Source organism: Canis lupus, chromosome 11 (genome assembly GCF_011100685.1).
Source record: "Canis lupus familiaris isolate Mischka breed German Shepherd chromosome 11, alternate assembly UU_Cfam_GSD_1.0, whole genome shotgun sequence".
Taxonomy (NCBI): Eukaryota; Metazoa; Chordata; class Mammalia; order Carnivora; family Canidae; genus Canis; species Canis lupus.
Window position 1 is genome coordinate 18355073 of NC_049232.1, and position 19313 is coordinate 18374385.

Here is a 19313-nt window from a genome sequence, read left to right on the forward strand (position 1 = left end):
AATTGGATGGGGGACAATTTAAAATATTGAAGCCATTGGAAATCACAATTTTGACAGCCCCTACCTCTTATAAAGTGATGTGTATCATCAGAATGATCCATAATAAATATTTATATAATTAGTAGGTTAGCATGTTTTATAATTTTGCCACACATATCAATCAAACACATCAGTCCATATGATGAGTAAAGTATACAACAGTAGTCTTCATGTATTATATAGCACTATGGAAGAAACTGAAATGTATGATTCTTTTAAAAACCCCAACTTTTAATAACATATGACACCCTAAAATGCAAGGGGCTATTTCTGTTATTCTTATGTAATACATGAATCTATGGATAGGAAAATTAAATACAGGGTGTCAATGCTGTAGTGAACAGTTATTTTTAGAGGAAAAAAAGATGCATGGCTTTAACATTCAGGTATTTCACATACACTGTGCTGAGATTTGGCCGAAATCCATGTTTAATGCATATCTTGGAAAGGGTTGGTCTCTTAAATCAAGACAAAGCCTGCCTGCCAAGTAAGTACTGGCATGTTACATGGATCACTATAATGTCACAATCTCAAGGGTATACTCCAGGAAGGAAGATTGGTATCAAATGTTTATGTCATCTGTAAAGCACAGTGAATTGACAATATGTTGTAAAAGGAGAAATAGAAAGACTTTTATCTGAATTCTTGCTTGGAATGTGAATGGAATTTTCTAGATGAGCTCCTTTCCACATTATTCATATATCTAGCTTGCTTCTCTCTTCAATGAAAACTCCAGAAAGAGAATTATATATATACATATTATACATATACATGTACACACACACAGAATACCACTTTTAAAGTGTTGCAATTATAGCAGCTGTTTTTAAGTCTAAAGATATGACATAGTAAGCAGTCATCGAATAAACATAACCTACTTTGAGGTGTGAGAGCATACTGAAATGCTTTATTGCGGCTTATAATGGCATCTTAAAGGAAAATTTCAAAACCATGCGCGTTGAAGGCCATGTTCCAACTCCCCAGAATTGTTCAGAGCAGTATTCAGAAGCCACATGTGAAAAGTGTTTGAAATGTTCAATTCTGAAGGCTCATTTAACTGTCTGTCTTCTCTTTGCAAAATGATACCCTGTTCCATGCCTCTGGCTGTTATTTGGTATTTATAGAATCCCATCAGCATACGTGGAACTTTACTGAAGACATAAGCGAAGATCAGTGTCAAAGACTGTAAACTATTTTCCATTCTATTTATATGAGCTTAATAAACAGTAAAGGGCCTGGCTGGTTTCAAGCCAATAGAGTAGTAATGTAGCATGGAAATTGTTCTGAAGTTTCAGATTTGGATAATTCCCCTACTGGTGTTACCAAATACTGCAGTTCTTCTGTAGGATGCTTAGAAACAGCCCTTTAAAAATATTTTGCCACTCTTGACTGGCCTGATTGGCAAACGTTTTAACTCTACGCATCCTACTTTATTGCTTAATGAAGCACTGAAGAAGACTGCCAGTCATCCAAAAATTCTTTAGCCAGAACAGCCTTCCCGTGGATATCAAATATACCGGTATGCTTTCTGAGTAACCAATGGAGGAAATTGAGCACTTCAGCACTTTTGAGTTCCAGTGGATGTTCTCATGGGATTGTGTTGCATTTCTACATGTCCTTGTAATAGACAATCTTAAGATAATTGCTCATCTTAGAAATTCTTCTTTCTACGTTTAGTAATTTTTCGTTAGAAAATGCCAAATGCAGAGGATTGAAAATTAGCATATGGGAATTTAGAAGTGACATATCCAGTATATCTTCATGAATGAAGTAAATCTGAAATAGGAAGAAATCTGATGTGTACTTAAAGGGGAGTTCATTCCAAAAGATATGAGCAAAAAATGTGGTATGTAAAATATTTTGGGGCAAGAATAATTGTCTTGTGTGTGGTAGAGGTTTGATGCCAGAAAAATAATAAATGATACATTTTGAAAATAATCTGAAGACATATTTTCTTAAGAAGGAGATGTTCATTGGATATCTATTTTTTCCCAGACATTTTCTCACTTACTGCTCATAATAACCACTATACTACTATACTATAATTACTACTACATTACTCAATTCAGAGCAAATTATATTTTTTACTCAACAACTGTACTGAAAAATAAAGCTGGAGATAAAAATATTTATGCAGTAACTTTTGCTTTTTTTTTTTTTGTCTACTCTGTGTGTAGAAAAACCATGTGCCTTGTTTTGCTCTCCTGTTGGGAAAGAACAGCCTATTCTTCTATCAGAAAAAGTGATGGATGGAACTTCTTGTGGATATCAGGGATTAGATGTCTGTGCAAATGGCAGGTGTCAGGTAAGACATTCCAGAAGGGAGACTGTATGTGCTCACAGAGGCTTTGAGCAGCTGCACAGTATAATGGAAAGGTCTGCACCAAGTCTCAAAAGCTGTGACTGTAGTCCTGACTCAACTGCCATCTTGAGCAAGTCTCATCTGCTTTGCAACTCAATTTCTTCATGTGCATAATGAAGGGTTTAGAATAGATAATCTGTAAAATGCATGACTAGCTCAAAGAACCAGACATTTTTTTATTCTGTAATATACATATTACTCATCTAAAATGGCATTTCTGTCAAAATATTCCAGACCCAAAATTTAAGGTCTCCAGTTCTCCCTATCTTGTGTCCAAGGCTGAGCCATGTGGCAAAAACCTATAAAATCTGTCCTATTACTCTTAATATTAAAGTATTTTCAACATACTGGACCAACTGATTTTTTAAATATATATTTATATTATATATATTTAAAATATGATTATTTAATTTTAACATTTAAACATTTAATTTGTTCTTATCTTAAACATTTCATTCTTAAACATTTCATTTGCTCTTATCTTTCTTTTTGAAAACAATCTCCATTTACCACATTCATTTATGCACTCTTCATTTACCTTTAGAAAAGTAAAGCAAGTATGACAGCATAGTGGGAAGATCAAAGGCTAGAACTACCACTATCTCGGGTTGGCTTCTCCTAGAGAGATCAATATGCAGATTTTTTAAAAAGATTTTATTTACTTACTCATGAGAGCCACAGAGAGAAAGGCAGAGACATAGACAGAGGGAGAAGCAGGCTCCCTGCGGGGAGCCCGATGGGAGACTCGATCACAAGACCCCCGGATCACACCCTGAGCTGAAGGCAGATGCCCAACCACTAAGCCACCCAGGTGCCTCAATATGCAGAAAGATTAATGCCAAGTTGTTTTCATGATCAACATCCATGTTGGGAGGGGAAGAAGAAAGGGTTGGGCAGAGGTAGAAAGGGGGCTGTGGTACACTCACAACAGGACCTCAGCCCATCCTGTGAGAGGAGCCTTGAAGCTGGAATGGCTCTTTAGAGTTGTCCTTATTTGTGGTGAGAAAGCCAGGCTTTTTTTTTACCCCTAAAATCTACTAGTATCTGGATGCAAACTGCACCAGGAAGGAGATGTGCCCTTGGTAAAGGCAGTTTTCTTCAGGGTAGGTAATTTCTGCAGAAGGCTGATGGCTGATAAACTTCATGGACATGGGAAGGAAATAAATCCCTTAGTTTTAAAAGAAGTATCTGTGGAAGAGTGCTGACTCCATGACAGCCATGAAGAAACTATATTCTTGTGAAGTTCACCTGAAATACGTATGCACAGGTTAACTAGTCTGTCAGATGAAGTTGTTAGGCCAATCGTCATTGACTTTTTTGTATAATACTCTCCTTTGAGAATTTGACGAAAAGTTTCCTTTTTTCCCCAGAAAAATCCATGCCTTTGTATTCGTGCACATGCACACATGCAAGCATGCACATACCAAAATTTGAAAACAATTTCAAGGTGTAGGTGATCAACCTGCGTTCCAATAGAAACCTCTAGAAATCTGGGTAAAAACTTGGGTACAATATAAAACTTAAGTGCTTTCCCAGCTCTGAGATCTTATATTTTGCCAGCATGCTATAGAGTTTAAAGCACAGAATCATGTAATATCACTGGCATAAGAAGCAGTCTTCTAATTACATTTTAATTTCCTTTATTTTTTAATAGCCTATATCAGCAACCTGAAATTTTTCATTTTCCTGTAAAAAAGAATCATTGCTATCATTACCTATACATATTTTGTTTTCAGACCTGTATGCTGTGCAATTAAAGCTTTTAACTTTATCAATATTGTAAATCTGTTAGTGTATGTCTTCAATGAATTCATTTTTCAAAGAATTATATTTTCCTATATATATATGCCAAATTAATATGCATTAATTTTAAAATGCATGATTGTTGAGCCATGACATCATGTCTATCCCTGGCTTTTATTTTAGGTTTACGGACTTGTAATATCCTAGTTACGAGGGAAGAACTAATAAATTAGTAGGTACTAATTTTTTCAGTCATTTAACTGCTATTTAATGGGTTTATTGTATTTGCCAAGAAACAAGCCTAGGGATAGAGCATTATAGTTGTTTTTATCATTTCAAAACCACTCTAAACTCTAAATTTTTCCTCATTTGTACATACGTGAGAGATTTTTTTTTCCAGGTCTTTTGATGGCTCCTGCTTAGTGAGCTCTTCCTGTACCTTTGTTGTATTTTGAGAATTTCCTGTGGTGGCCGCCACCTCTTTCATCCAAGACATTCCCTTTATTTCTCCCTGAATATGCTTTGATTTGCAGTTCAAACTACTCCACTAATGCATTGCTTTGTCAACCTCTTGTCACTGATATATCTCCCTTAATAAAAGGAAAGAATGCTATATTATGCAGGTTTAATGTGATTTTTCTTTCCCAGGGTATTCATCACACCACTGCATTTTGTAATCTGCTTACTGCCCCCACCCGAACACCACCACCACTAACCACAGATTTTAAAGGACCTGTTTTGGTCATGTTTTATTTATATTTTAAAAATTCCTCTAAAATAACTGTAATGTTATAAATGGATGTATTATCAGTCTCTCTTGCAACTCCTGATTAAGGGTAATGGAATAATTGCACCATTTATTTCTGATGATATTGACATTAAATTCTGCCCTTTGAGTATGCACAGCTTTGCAAATTGTAATCATATTTTCTGAACATCAATGGGACCAACATTATTCACTAGAAAAAAAAAGTCAATGATTTTATTTCAGAAAATTCATATTAACCTAATTCCTCTGGAAGCAAATTAGAATGAATTTCCTCACTGTTCATATTTTCTTATAGCAGCTGTGGGGCTATAGGTTGTGGAGCAGCCTTACTCATATTCATGTGTTGGATGCCAAAGAAGATGGGGATAGAAGTTTATTTGCTAAACTATAGTAAAAATAAATATTTATGTTTGGTTTTCACAAAGTTAATATTTAATATTTAGCCTTTGTTTTGCAACCACCTTAAGAAGTGAAGCCTTCCATATAATGAAGTGTATCTGTTCTATGTTAAGTAGAATGAAGTAGATTAATAATGTTATGTTTAATAGAAATGTGATTTCCTTTAGGATTATATAAGTTGCATCTGTCTCAATGGTTTTCCAAATTGCTTTAGGGTACAATTTAATTCTTAATATGGGAAAAATACTCTCATCACTATCCTGCTATTTGGTCACTTTACTGATGACATCATTTGACATGAGTTTGCTCTATTGGTTTGCACCAGAGAATATAACATTTTACTAGTTTAATTAGTTACTAATTAAATATATCTAGTCTGTAGGTACTAGGTTTGTTCTAAATTAGTGGTTAAAAAATCAGAAGGGAAAAAAGCCTCACTTTATGATCTACTGTCAATCTTTTGTTATAGAAAGTTGGCTGTGATGGTTTATTAGGGTCTCTCGCCAGGGAAGATCACTGTGGTGTGTGCAACGGCAATGGAAAATCATGCAAAATTATTAAAGGGGATTTTAATCACACCAGAGGAGCAGGTAATTTTTTTAATTACTTTTTCAAAATTATTAATCTCGCCAGTCTTTAGGAACAAAACAACTGAAGTTGACTTAGACTTAGTTGTGACTCCCTAATTGAAGACTTTTGTAATGGGGATTGAGTGATTTTTCGTGATGACATATGATACATGTGACATGAGCCACAGATCCTAACAAGCCCACGTCCCATTAATGTAAATATGAAGTCATCTGTTATGCATTTCATATACTGGAGCAGAAAGGGAATAATCTAATTTGCATTGGCTAGTGTTACCAGGTTTCTACGGACCTTATTCTCCAATGCAAAGGATGATGTCTAACAGAGAATAATGATGTGTAACAGCCTGGAGCTGTTATATTGAGAGCATTAGTCTTCAGGTTTTCAGCGTTAGTTGGTTTTTTCTTAATGTCCTTATTCAGTGTGAAGGAATAAAATTTTGGAAATAGTCTGTAGCAGTGTAGCATAGTGGAAATGATAACAGGGAGAATGAGAAGATCTGGGACAATATTCCAGATACATTAATAGTGAGAAGTAATCCTCTCTTGTATCTTCATCTATAAATACTGGTACTCTGGGGATGTGAGAATGAAATGACCATGAATGATCTATGTAGTGTGAGTTTTAAAGTGATCCACAACACAAAGTGATAGTGTCTGAACTGGAACATAGTAACCCACAAGCTTACGTTCCTCAAGCTTACTAGGAGTAAACAGACATTTACATTGTATTTTACCTGGATGTCTTCTAAGCTATCTTTAGTATTTATGATTATATTTTCATCATTATTAGTATACTTATATTATATATCTCAGCTTTTTCCTATTTTAAATTCTTTTCTTATTTAAATATCATAAAACCTGAGACTTAACAATGTTTTAGCTTGGATACAAAGAGCAACCACTTGCGTTTGAATAATCAAGAAAACAGAGTTAATTCTAGATAAAAGAGTCCTTCAGAAAAGAAAATTAGATACAGCCCTCTAAAGTTGAATATAACCTTTTGCTAGACCCCAGCAGAATAAAAGATAAATGAGCTTGAAGATCTTGAAGCCTAAAAATAACTGAGGCCCAGGGTAAATTGCAGATCAAAATCTCAACCTCCAAAGCTGTGAAAAATGTGACAGGTCCTACAAGTCAAAATCTGCCAGAACTCATTTAGAAAAGTCATACTTAGCTGTAATAGCCTCTCAAACTTTCAACTAAGAATACAACTATAATAAGCTTTGGAGGGTGATTGGAGTGAAAGAGCGTTTACAGTATAGAAGTTTAAATGCAGTCTGAAAGACCAAAGAGATTTAAAGATGTAAGAATTTTTTAAGAATATTCTTCCATGATTATTTAATATGCATGGAAACAGTTCACTGAAGATTACTGATACACATTCAGCATTGACATCTTTATTTAGTTATTATGATACTTTGTTTTTCCACTAAGCATAGAAAACAGAAATACCAGTTTAAAAATCAGTGATGCTTTTCATTCTGACTGCAGTTGTGTGAGTACATTTCCCCCTAGATTTCTCCTTCAAATCTCCTTTGTTTTTATTGCACTTTGAAGTCTACTTTTGTTTATTTGTTCATTTGCTATTGGTAATTCGTGTTAATGGAAACTATTGTTTGGAAAATGTCTGAGATGCCTAAGAAACTGGGAATATTGCAGACTAATAATGTTGCTTTTTCCTTCCAATTCTATGCTAATTTCACATGACTCTCAGGGAAGAGACTAGAATTGTTAGCTGGGACCATAATATCTGTCCTGTGGGGTGTTATCCCTACCTGTCTCTCTAGCATCATCTCACATCAACGTGCCTTTCCTTTCCAAATTTCTACAGTAGTTCAAACTAACCATGCTCCCTCTAGCACCTTGCATGTAAAAATATGGTTCTGTCAGCTTTGTCTTCGCTTTGCTGGTTCATTTTTAGATGACACTTAGATCTCAGTTCAGATGTCACTTCTTCAGTGAGCACTAAACAACCTCTACCTCCCATCACTAACAGCTTGTTTAGTGACACCATATTTGTATCCATATGGTGAGGCTCTAATCACATTCTTAAGTTTACATTTACTAGTCTTTCTTTCCCCACTAGTCTTTGAGATCAATGGGAAAAAGTCTCAGGACTATTTTTGTTTAACACCATATTCCCAATGACCGGCATAGTGTATGATCCATTAATGTTTATTAACATAAATAATGATGAAACATTATTTTTTAGTAGTTTAAAAAGCAAAAATCTGTGTAAGTCCTTAATTATATCATGGACTTCATCTACTCGTGACTTCAAGAATGTTGTGTTCATTTCTCTTGAGACAATTTTATCCTTATAGTTTATGGACTTCCTAGAATTTCTTGAAGGAATTGCAGCCTTATTTGGTCCAGTTGGCCATGCACACTGTATATATTGTATAAGTAACACATGTGCAGACACATGTGCATGTTTTCAATCCCTGTGCTCTATTTAGAGTTTGCTAAATCATTTTTGTTGGAGCTAGAAAATAAATTTGAGGAGTTTTTTTTCTTAGTGCATTTATCATGCCTTTCATTTTAACTGCCTAGCTGCAGGATCATTTTTAGAGGAATTTTAAAAGATAAATTGTATATTTGGTTGTGGAACTAGATAGTTACCAATATATACTAGGAAGAAAATGGACATAAAATGTGTTATTCTTAGTAGAAGAAATGATGATACTGATCCTGTATAAGGAACACATGCTCATAGACTTTTTGTTTGTATATTTGGCACAGCTGTAGGAGAGTTATAGTATTATGTATTCTATTTTATGAAATAGTAGCAGTGGGTCATAGCTGGAAGTGCATAGTGGAATCACACAGATCTAAGGTCAAAGCTGTGATCAGCTAATTACTGTGACAAAGCAGTCTTGAAAATGGTATTTTTTCCCACCTATATTCTTATCTATCAAATGAGAAATGTAGTATCTACCTTGGATATTATCATTACAATTAAATGAATTATTTATGTAAATTTCCTGCACTAGTGTCCTGCACATAGCAGTTGTTCAAATATGACATTTGTCGTTATTATTACCACAAAGATAATGATTGGTATTGACATTTTAAGAGGTCTGTTTAAGACTGAGATCTCTGGTTATTAAGTAGGATGTTACTGTAAGAATGCTAATTATTCAATATGAGGATCAAATTTATGACATTGACATCACAGACTTTATTCCAACTTGTAAACTCGGCAATAGCCACTCTTATATTCACTGATTTAAATATATGTTAACTAACTAGAATTTAAATAAAAACTTGAAAAAAAGTGCATTCTTAATTGTGCTAAATGACTTATTTACTGAAGATATCTAGGCCCCCAGTCACTGCTCTCTCTCTTCAAATGTCTGCTCAGTATTTCTCTTCCTCTCTTCTTTCCTTAAACTCAGCCTAACTCATCTGTTCTTTAAGCCATTCCAGTTGAGTAATAGAGAATTGCTCCAGATAGAACTATCAATTTAGAAATAACTGTTGTCCTAATGTACAGCAGACCTCGGAGTTTACTGCTAAACCCAGATAGGAATGCACTGTTACTCCCTCTACTTCCCTTTCTCTACTCTTAGCATTCTAAAATTTAACATCTTCTCCAGATACTTTACTAAATTCCTTTGCTCGGAGATTAATAGTCACTCCTTGATTATGACAGCCTATGTGTTTTCCTTAGTCACCTTTATTTTTTATTTTTGCACAGCTTTTAACACAGCCGAACAACAGCTTCCCTTGAGATAATCCAATCCAAAGGATCCCACTGCACAGAAACAGCCAGATCTCCTTCTTGTGATTATTCCTCCTCTGGATTCTTTTTTATTTTCAATTTATTGAAAACTATGGCTGTCTTAGGTTGAGTCCTTCACTTCTCTTCTCTCAATTTTCTCCAGTTACTTTCGTTACTGCTGTTAACTGCCTCACAAAAGTATTCCACTTGCCTGATGTTTGTCTGGAATTCCAAGTGTTCCACAATTCTTGGTAGATATTTTTACTAGGGTGTTATACTGTTTTATTAAGTACAAATTGCAAAGTCGAATTTATCAGATAACTACCAAAACTTGACTTCCATGTTCTTACAAACTTCTCACATAAGTAATAAGAAAGCATTGTGTTCAATGTTTATTTCCCCACTTACTATTGGTTGTCAATTTCAGAATTTTTTTTCCCCACAGTGCCCTCTAGATTTTCTTCCTTAATCTAGCATATTCCCGGGCTTTTACAGTAGCCTCCTGACACTGTTATCCACAATTATATTGCTAGGCATTCTGCATACGCTATCACATAAAGCTTCTCCAAATCAGTGTCTAATTACCAAGTTCCTTGCTATATAGAATGTTCACTAGTTTCAGATGGATCAATTCAATGTCTTGGGCATACATTCAAACCCTCTTTAACAAAGACATATTCTAACATATTCTTCTTATGACAGAATTCTTTTATTTATATGCTACAAAAATATTACTTACTCTCTCACTTTTCTTTTCATTCAGTGAACTCATCCTTTTTCTATACATATCCAAATCCTGTACATTCTTCAGGGACAATTTATCTATTTACTTCCTGGTGAAGCTTTCCTTGACTCTCTGAAATGTTCTGTGAATCAGAATGATTCCAGCTGATGCCAGTGTTTCTCAAACTTGAGTAATGTATATAACAATTGAAAAGGAAAACAAGAAAAAAATCCCACTTCTGTGTGTTAAAAATAACAGTGAATCCTTTTGAGTGGTGATGTGATTGGGGAAGGAAGGCAATTGAAACATTGGTTTATATTCTTTTTTTTTTTTTTTTTGTTTTTGTTTTTGTTTTTGTTTTTTTTTTGGTTTATATTCTTAAGAAGGGAATTAACCATATCATCTTGCATTTGATCTCTTTTACATAATTTTGGAATTTTTTTTAAACTCATATTGTATAAGGTATTTTTGCCTTGTCTTTCCAATTTCATTATGAGCTCATTAAGTGCCCAGATATTCTTACCGTACTTCTCTGTATAAATCATCAGTGAGCATTTGTTTCTATTTTCCTGCCTATTTTGTTCATGTATCAAAGTATATTTATATGGTTTGGTGTTACTAAAAATGGTTAAACTGGATAAGCAGTGTTCCCTAATGGAAATTATTATTCGAGGAACACATGCCTCAAATTCCAGCCACTGCCACCAGGTGGAGCATATGTTACCTTTGGGTATATACCAATAATTGTAAACAGTTTCGGGAATTCAAATAACAGATAACAACTCTGGGATTGGTTATGGTGCCTTTTTGAAATTAGCTTTGAAGCTGGACTTTGATCAGATGTATGGAACTACTCAAATATTAAGAATATTAAATATTATTATGTAATAATTTAAACTATAGCTATTCATCCATAATTAGGTATCTGCTCCATCACTGTTCTGCACTAAGTGAAGTCTTAATTTTGACTTCTTCTGCAAACTCTCTTCTGTCTCACTTTATCATCTTACTTCACTTTGAGTATTACATTCCTAACCTCTGCTGAAAAAGCTTTCCTAAGAAACACTTAAATGTGTCTTGCTCGTAGCTGTTTGACATCTTTCAGGGTGATGCCAGATTGCTTGGTATGGCCTGACACTGACTTGTCTCCAGCCCCAGTTTTAAAACCCTTTGTTAATTTTCTAAGGGAGTATGTGGTCTCTCTTATCCTATATTCAGCCACCCAGGACCTGATCCTGCCAGCTGCATTTCCTCCTTCCCCATATATTCTAACTTAAAGTTGGAATTTCATAAACAAAATCTAAGGTTATTTGCTTTGTTCCAAGATCTTCTGTGTTTCTGAATGGGCTGTACCATTGTACTTTTTTCCCCCCTCATACTTTATATCAGTGAGCTTTTCTTTTTTTTTTTTACATAGCACAATTACCTGATTGCCCTTAATAGTACCATAGACTCAATATCTTTCCAAGAAACTTCTCCATTTGAAATTATGACAACTTTTATATCCAACTTTTTCTTTGTGTATGTATTGAAATATCATAGCGAAAACCAAAACCAAAAGAAAAAAAAGAGGGCAAGTCAATTAAGTAAAGAGATCTTAAAAGAACTCATGATTTATTTCATGTTTTATTGACTTTTACAGGTTATGTAGAAGTGCTGGTGATACCTGCTGGAGCAAGAAGAATCAAAGTTGTGGAGGAAAAGCCGGCACATAGCTATTTAGGTAACCTGACACAGAGCCAATCCAAGTACGAGCCCCACTCTCCCTGCCCTGACAGTTCTATGATGAGGAGGACATCAATCTGTTTCTAGTTACATGTTTGAATTTCCCAGGAAGCACCTCTTGTCATATCAAGTAGGAATTTCTTTCCTTCTCTCCTGGGGACTTACCAGAGCAAAAGCAATCTGGTTGTCTATGTTTTTGGGAGAGTATAAATTATTTCCACATGTCAGTCCATGTTTAAAAAAAAACAAAAACCACAACACTCATTGGACGATTTAAATATATATGCACATATCTCTTTCATAAATATATTTATTTCATGTATACATACACATATATAAATACATATTCATATTTATTGCATGTGCAAATGCACTTATGTGTGTGTATATATATATATAATTACTTTAGAAATAGAAAGTCTTGTGGGATTCTTAAATTCTGATATACTGAATGGACTTAATATTTCAATGGGAAATGATGCTGTCTCTTGCCTCACTTCAGGTATTTTCATCTATGAAGAGAGTATTTTAAATTTTTAAATATTGCATGTGGAGGGATCCCTGGGTGGCGCAGCGGTTTCGCGCCTGCCTTTGGCCCAGGGCGCGATCCTGGAGACCCGGGATCCAATCCCACATCAGGCTCCCGCTGCATGGAGCCTGCTTCTCCCTCTGCCTATGTCTCTCTCTCTCTCTCTCTCTCTCTCTGTCATAAAAAAAAAAAATTAAAAAAAATTGCATGTGAAAAGAATTGTCTTGGTTGTTTCAATTAAGCCAATTAGCAATTTTAAATATATAAAAGAAAACAGTTGCCAAAATACATACTGTTTATATATCAAAATTATAATGCAATTAAGTCATGTGAAATGATCGTCTCTAGTCATGGCATCCCCGGATAAAGGGATCTAATGTGATTAGGTCAGATAAAAGAGAAAAGATTCTCCCAGAATTTAAACATTGCATTTATATTGTCTTTAAAGAAAGCCTTCATGTCTTTTTTTTTCTTAACAGAAATACTGTTCTCATTATTCTTTCTCAAAGGAAATAATATCCCAAGGGGAAACACTTTGTACATGGAAAATAACCCAATATTACATGATTGTTTCTACTTTGCAATATTAAAAATAGTCTACTCTTGGACTGGGTTATTTTTCTTATTAGGGTTTGCTTTCTAGGAGTAGGAAAATATGAGGAAAGGGGACAGCAAAAGAAATCCTTTGTCATGTGACACATTCATTTGTTTGTTATTACTAATTACCAATTTCATCTACTTTTACCTGCTAGGTTTTTAAATGCATTTTAAGTACAAGTTAATCATCGCAGATATCCAATTTGAGATTAAACTAATACCCGGTTTTTGGAGATACTTTGCAAAACCTAGACAATTTCAGGACATTTGTTCAATAGCCAACAATTGGCTCTTACACTTGGGAATATGTTTTCTTTTTCCCAAGCTGGAAAGGAATATAGATGTTTCAAATGGAATGTTCTCATGTTCTATAAAACTCTACATTGTACTATGATTTTTAGTAACTTAACAAATGTGACTGAAAAACCAGCCAATTTTATAAATGGGACATCTCCATGCTCTAATACCTTAATTCCTAGGCCCTTCGACAAATTCAGTCTCCTGGGAACTCTGACAAAGGGAGTTACTATAAAGTCAGCAAATGCCCTCCATAGTGACACATCAAATGGTCACAATTCATTAAATACTTTCTTCTTTTGACTTACAAGATGTGAGGCTCCCTACCTCATTGGATGCTCCTTACTAGTCTCTTTTGATGGATTCTCCACCTCTATGTGTTTTCCATATGTTCCCATACTGTGAATTTCAAGCCTGTGCCCTTCCCTCTCCCTTGCTGTACTGTCTCCCTAGGGAATCACATCCAGCTCCATTGCTTTACGTGTTAATTGGATGCAAATTATCTGATTCTCATGTACATCAGAAATGAAAAGTCTAAGTCAACAATTTTTATTCCATTCCATGCTGAAACTTCTTCCTCCTTCACTTTACCCTGTTTATATAGTCTGTGTCACTATATTAGAGTCTCATGACTGCTATATCAAGTACCACATATCTGGTGGTTTAAAACAACAAAAGATATTCTGTCACAGTTCTGGAAGCCAAAATCGTTTCACTGGACCAAAATTCAAGGCATTTGCAAAGCTGTGCTCTGTCTGGAGACCAGAGGGGAGCATGCATTCCTCGCCTCCTCCAGCATCTGGTGGCTGCCAGCATTCTTTTGCTTGTGACCACTTCAGTCCTCCATGTCTACCTGCCTCCATAATGTCATTGAATTCTTTTTACCTACCTTCAAAACCCCATCTCCTACCTCTTATAAGGATATATGTGATTGTATTTCAGATGCACTTGAGCAATCCAGAATCACCTCCCCATGTCACAATCCTGAATCTCATCTGCAATGTTATTTTTTTATTTGCCATATAAGTTAACATTCATAAGTTCCATGGATTCAGAAATTGATTCTGTTTTTTTCCCCTTAATATCACTTGTTTTTTTTTAATTATGGTAAAATACCCATAAAATTTACTATCTTAACTATGTTAAATGTATATTTCAGTGGGTTTGAGTACATCACTGTTTTGCAACCACCACCATCATCCATCTCTAGAATTGTTCTCATCTTGTGAAAAAGAAGCTCTGTGCCCATTAACAGTAATTCTCCATTGCCCTTGCCTCCTATCCCCCAGTAATCACCACCATTATGCTTTCTGTCTTCATGAATTTGACCACTCTGCCTATGTGGAATCATATTCTCTTTATGTGGAATCATAAAGTAACTTTCTTTTGTGATTATATTATATCACTTAGGATAATGTTCTTAAGATTTAATCATGCTGTTGCATGTGTCAATATTTCCTTCCTTTTAAAGGCCAGATGGTATTTCATTGTATGCATATACGACATATGGCTTATCCATTCGTTCATCTGTGGATACTTGGGTTGCTTCCATGTGTTAGCTATTGTGAATAATGCTACTGTGAACATGAGCATGCAAATATCTCTTCAAGATCCCACTTTTCATTCTTTTGAGTATATTTCCAGAAGTAGAATTGCTGTATCTTATGGCAGTTCTATATCTAATTGTTTTAGGAATTGCCACACCCTTTCCCACAGTTCTGCACTAGTTTCCATTCCCACCAATATTGTGCAAGAGTTCCAGTTTCTGTATATTCTTAACAACTCTTGTTTTCTCTTTTGGCAATAGCCATCCTAATGGGTATGATGTGATATTGCATGTGGTTTTGATTTGCACTTCCCAAATGATTAGTTATGTTGAAAATCTCTTCATGTGCTTTTTGGCTATTGATACATCTTTGAAGAAATGTCTATTCAAGTTCCTCATCCATTTTTGAAATAGGTTGTTGGTTTGATTCATTGTTGATGATGATGAGTTTTAGGAGGTCACTATATATTCTGGATATTAACCCCTTATGAGATATATGATTTACAAATATTTTCTCCTATTCTGTTAGTGGTGTCTTTTAATACACAAAAGTTTTTAATTTTCATGAAGTATGTCTGTTCTTCTTCTATTACCTGTGCCTTTGCTGCAATATACAAGGAGTCACTGCTAAATTTAATATTGTAAAGCTTTTGCTTTATGTTTGCTTCTAAGACTTTTATGGTTTTAGGTCTTACATTTAGGTCTTTAATCTATTTTGAGTTAATTTTTGTAGGTGGTGTTAGTCAAGTGTACAACTTCATTTTTCTACATGTGGATGCTTAGTTTTCTCACTACCTCTAGTAGAAGGACTTCTCTTTGTCTGTTGAATGATCTTGGCACTCTTATAGAAAATCACTTGGCTACATATGCAAAGGTATATTTCTGAGGTCTCTATCTATTCCATTTGTCTATATGTCTGTTTTTATGTTAGCAGCACACTGTTTTGATTACTGTAGCTTTCTACTAAGTTTTTAGATCAAGAAGTGTGAGTCTCCAGCTTTGTTTCTCTTTTTCCAGTTTGTTTTGGCTATTCAGGGTTACTTGAGATTCCATATGAATTTTAGAATAGGTTTTATTACTTCTGTAAAAAAAGGCCATTGGAATTTTGGTAAGGATTGCATTGAATTTGTAGGCCACTTTGATAATATTGACATCTTAATAGTACAAAGTCTTCCAATTATGAACCTGGGATTTGTTTCCATTTATTTATGTATTCTTTAATTTCTTTCAGCAGTGTCTTCTGGTTTTAATTGTATAAGTCTTTCACCCCCTTAGTTGAGTTAATTATTCTTGATACTATTGTACATAGATTGCTTTCTTAATTTCCTTTTCAGATTGTTCATTGCTAATTTGTAAAAATGCAACTGCTTTTCTGTGTGTTGGCTTTGTATCCTGCTACTTTTAAAACAGACTATTTTGTACATGTGTGTAAAATCATTAAGGTTTTCTACATAGAAGATCGTATCATCTGTGATGAGAAATAATTGTATTTCTTCCTCTCCGGTTTGAATGCCTTTTATGCTTGTGAATTCTGTTTGATGGTATATGGTTGAGAATTTTTGTCAGTGTTCTTCTTTTTTAAGATTTTATTTATTTATTCATGAGAGACACAATGAGAGAGAGGCGAAGGCATAGGCAGAGGGAGGAGAGGCAGACTCCATGAGGAGAGCCCCATGTGGGACTCGATCCCCAGACTCCAGAATACACCCTGAGCCAAAGGCAGATGCTCGACTGCTGAGCCACCCAGGCGTCCCTGCATCAGTATTCTTTTTTTTTTTTTTTTTTTGCATCAGTATTCTTAAGGGAAATTGATTTCTACTTTTATTTTTATTTTTTTTAAGATTTTATTTATTTATTTATTCATGAAAGACACATAGAGAGAGAGGCAGAGACACAGGCAGAGGGAGAAGCAGGCTCCATGCAGGGAGCCCGATGTGGGACTCGATCCCGGGACTCCAGGATCACGCCCTGGGCCAAAGGCAGGCACTAAACCGCTGAGCCACCCAGGGATTCCCCGATTTCTAGTTTTGTTTTTGTGTTTTTGTCTAACTTTGGTAGCAAAGAATGAATTAGGCCTCATACTGTGAGTTAGGAATCTTCCCTCCAATTCACTTCTTTGGAAAATATGAGGATTGATGTTAGTTCCTTAAATGTTTCATAGAATTTACCAATGAAGCCATAACATCCAGCACTTTTCTTTTGGGGGATATTTTTGATTACTGAATCAATGTTCTTACTAATTCTAGATACTTTTAGGATTTCTTTTTCTTTGTGATTCACTCTTGGTAAGTTTTGTGTTTCTAGGAATTTGTACATTTCATTTATCTAATTTGTTAGCATACAAAAATTTAAAATTTTTATTGAAATACAGTTGATGTACAATGTTCTATTAGTTTCAGGTGCACAGTATAGTGATTCAGCAGTTTTATACATTGCAGAATGCTCACCATGACAAATGTAGTTGCCATCTGTTACCATACAATGTCTTTTTAATATAATTGACTTTTTTCCCCATGCCGTACTTTCGATTCCCATAATTTACTTATTTTATAACTGGAAGTTGGTACCTCTTAATCCCCTTCACCTATTTTGCCCATTCCTCCACCACCCACAGCCAGCAGTTTGTTCTCTGTATTTATGCAGATGTTTGTTTCTTTTTGTTTGTTTTAAACTCCACATATAAATGAAATCACATTGTCTTTCCTTGTCTGACTTATTTCACTCTGCATAATACCATCTGGGTACTGTTGTCAAAAATGACAAGAACTCATTCTTTTTCATGGGTAATATTCTGTTATGTGTGTGTATTTATACATATACATTATATATACATATATATACACACATACAACCATACACACACACACCATATCTTCTTTACCCATTTATCAATTGATGGACACTTAGATTACTTCCATATCCTGATTATTGTAAATAATGCTGCAATAAACATAGGGGTGCAGATGTCTTTTTTAATTAGTGTTTTCGTTTTCTTTGGGTAAATACCCAAAGGTAGCATTACTGGATCATATGGAATTTCTATTTTTAATTTTTTAGGGAATCTGTATACTATTTTCCAGAAGGGCTGCACCAGTTTACACTCCCACCAGTAGTGCATGAGGGTTCCTTTTTTCCACATCCTTGCCAAAGTTTCTTATTTCTTGTCTGTTTGATACTAGCCATTCTGACTGGTATGAGGATTGTTTATAATAACTTTCTTATAATCGTTTTATTTCTGCAGCATCAGCTGTAATGTCCCCACTTTCATTCCTGACTTCTTAGTTGTCTCTTTTTTTTTCTTTCTTAGTCAATACAGCTAAAGTTTTATTGTTTTTGTTAATCTTTTCAAAAAACCAACTTCCAGTTTTGTTGATTTTTCTCTATTATTTTTCTATTCTCTATTTCATTTATCTCTACTCTAATCTTTATTATTTTCTTCCTTCTGGTAGCTTTGGGTTTAGTTTGTTCTTTTTCTAGTTTCTTAAGTTGTAAAGTTAGGTTGTTAATTTGAGATGTTTGTTCTTTTATTTATTTATTTATTTTTTTTTGAGAGAAGGGGAAAGAGAGAGAGAACACATGTAGGGAGATAGGGGCAGAGTGCGAGAGAGAGAGAGAGAGAGAGAGAGAGAGAGAAAGAGATTAAACAAGCTCCACTCTGCATGGAGCCCGACTTGGGGCTCCATCTCACAACCCTGAGATCATGACCTGAACCAAAATGAAGAGTTAGACACTTAATGAACCTCCCAGCTGCCCAGAATCTTTCTTCTCTTTTAATGTGTTTGTTGCTATAAATTTCCCCATCACACTGCTTTTGTTGTGTCCTCTACATTTTGCTATGTTGGGTTTTCATATCCACTTCCCTTATAATTTCTCATTGATCCATGGCTACATTTATGAATTTTCCAGTTTTCCTTGTTATGGATCTCTAATCTAACTTCAGCCGTTTGTAGTCAGAGAAGATACTTTGTGTGATATCTATCTTATAGGACATGGATATCTTCTTGGAGCCGTTCTTTATCCTACCACAGTCACTGATTTCTATACAGTAGTTTATACCAGCACTAGTGCTGCTTGATGACTGCCTTTACCACTTTAATGCATCATTGGGTCTTATCAGTTGCTCAAAAGTATCACTTTCTCTCCATAACCACTGTGACCCATAACCAAGCCAGTCTCTGCAGCCCTGTCCTGCTTTATTTCCTTTACAGCATTTATCAACATCACCATCTGAATTTTCTTACCTGTTCACATGTGTGCTTTTGTATTGTG

At 34.9% G+C, this 19313-nt stretch overlaps 1 protein-coding gene across 1 annotated transcript in view; it reads left to right on the forward strand.

Moving 5' to 3' along the window:
- The window catches only part of ADAMTS19 (ADAM metallopeptidase with thrombospondin type 1 motif 19), a 228940-nt gene that overhangs the window by 155875 nt on the left and 53752 nt on the right, over positions 1-19313 (forward strand). Inside the window, exons 14-16 of the mRNA XM_038551654.1 lie at positions 2217-2344; positions 5782-5902; positions 11993-12073. Coding sequence (XP_038407582.1) covers positions 2217-2344; positions 5782-5902; positions 11993-12073 — 330 coding nt within the window. The remainder of the gene's footprint in view (positions 1-2216; positions 2345-5781; positions 5903-11992; positions 12074-19313) is intronic.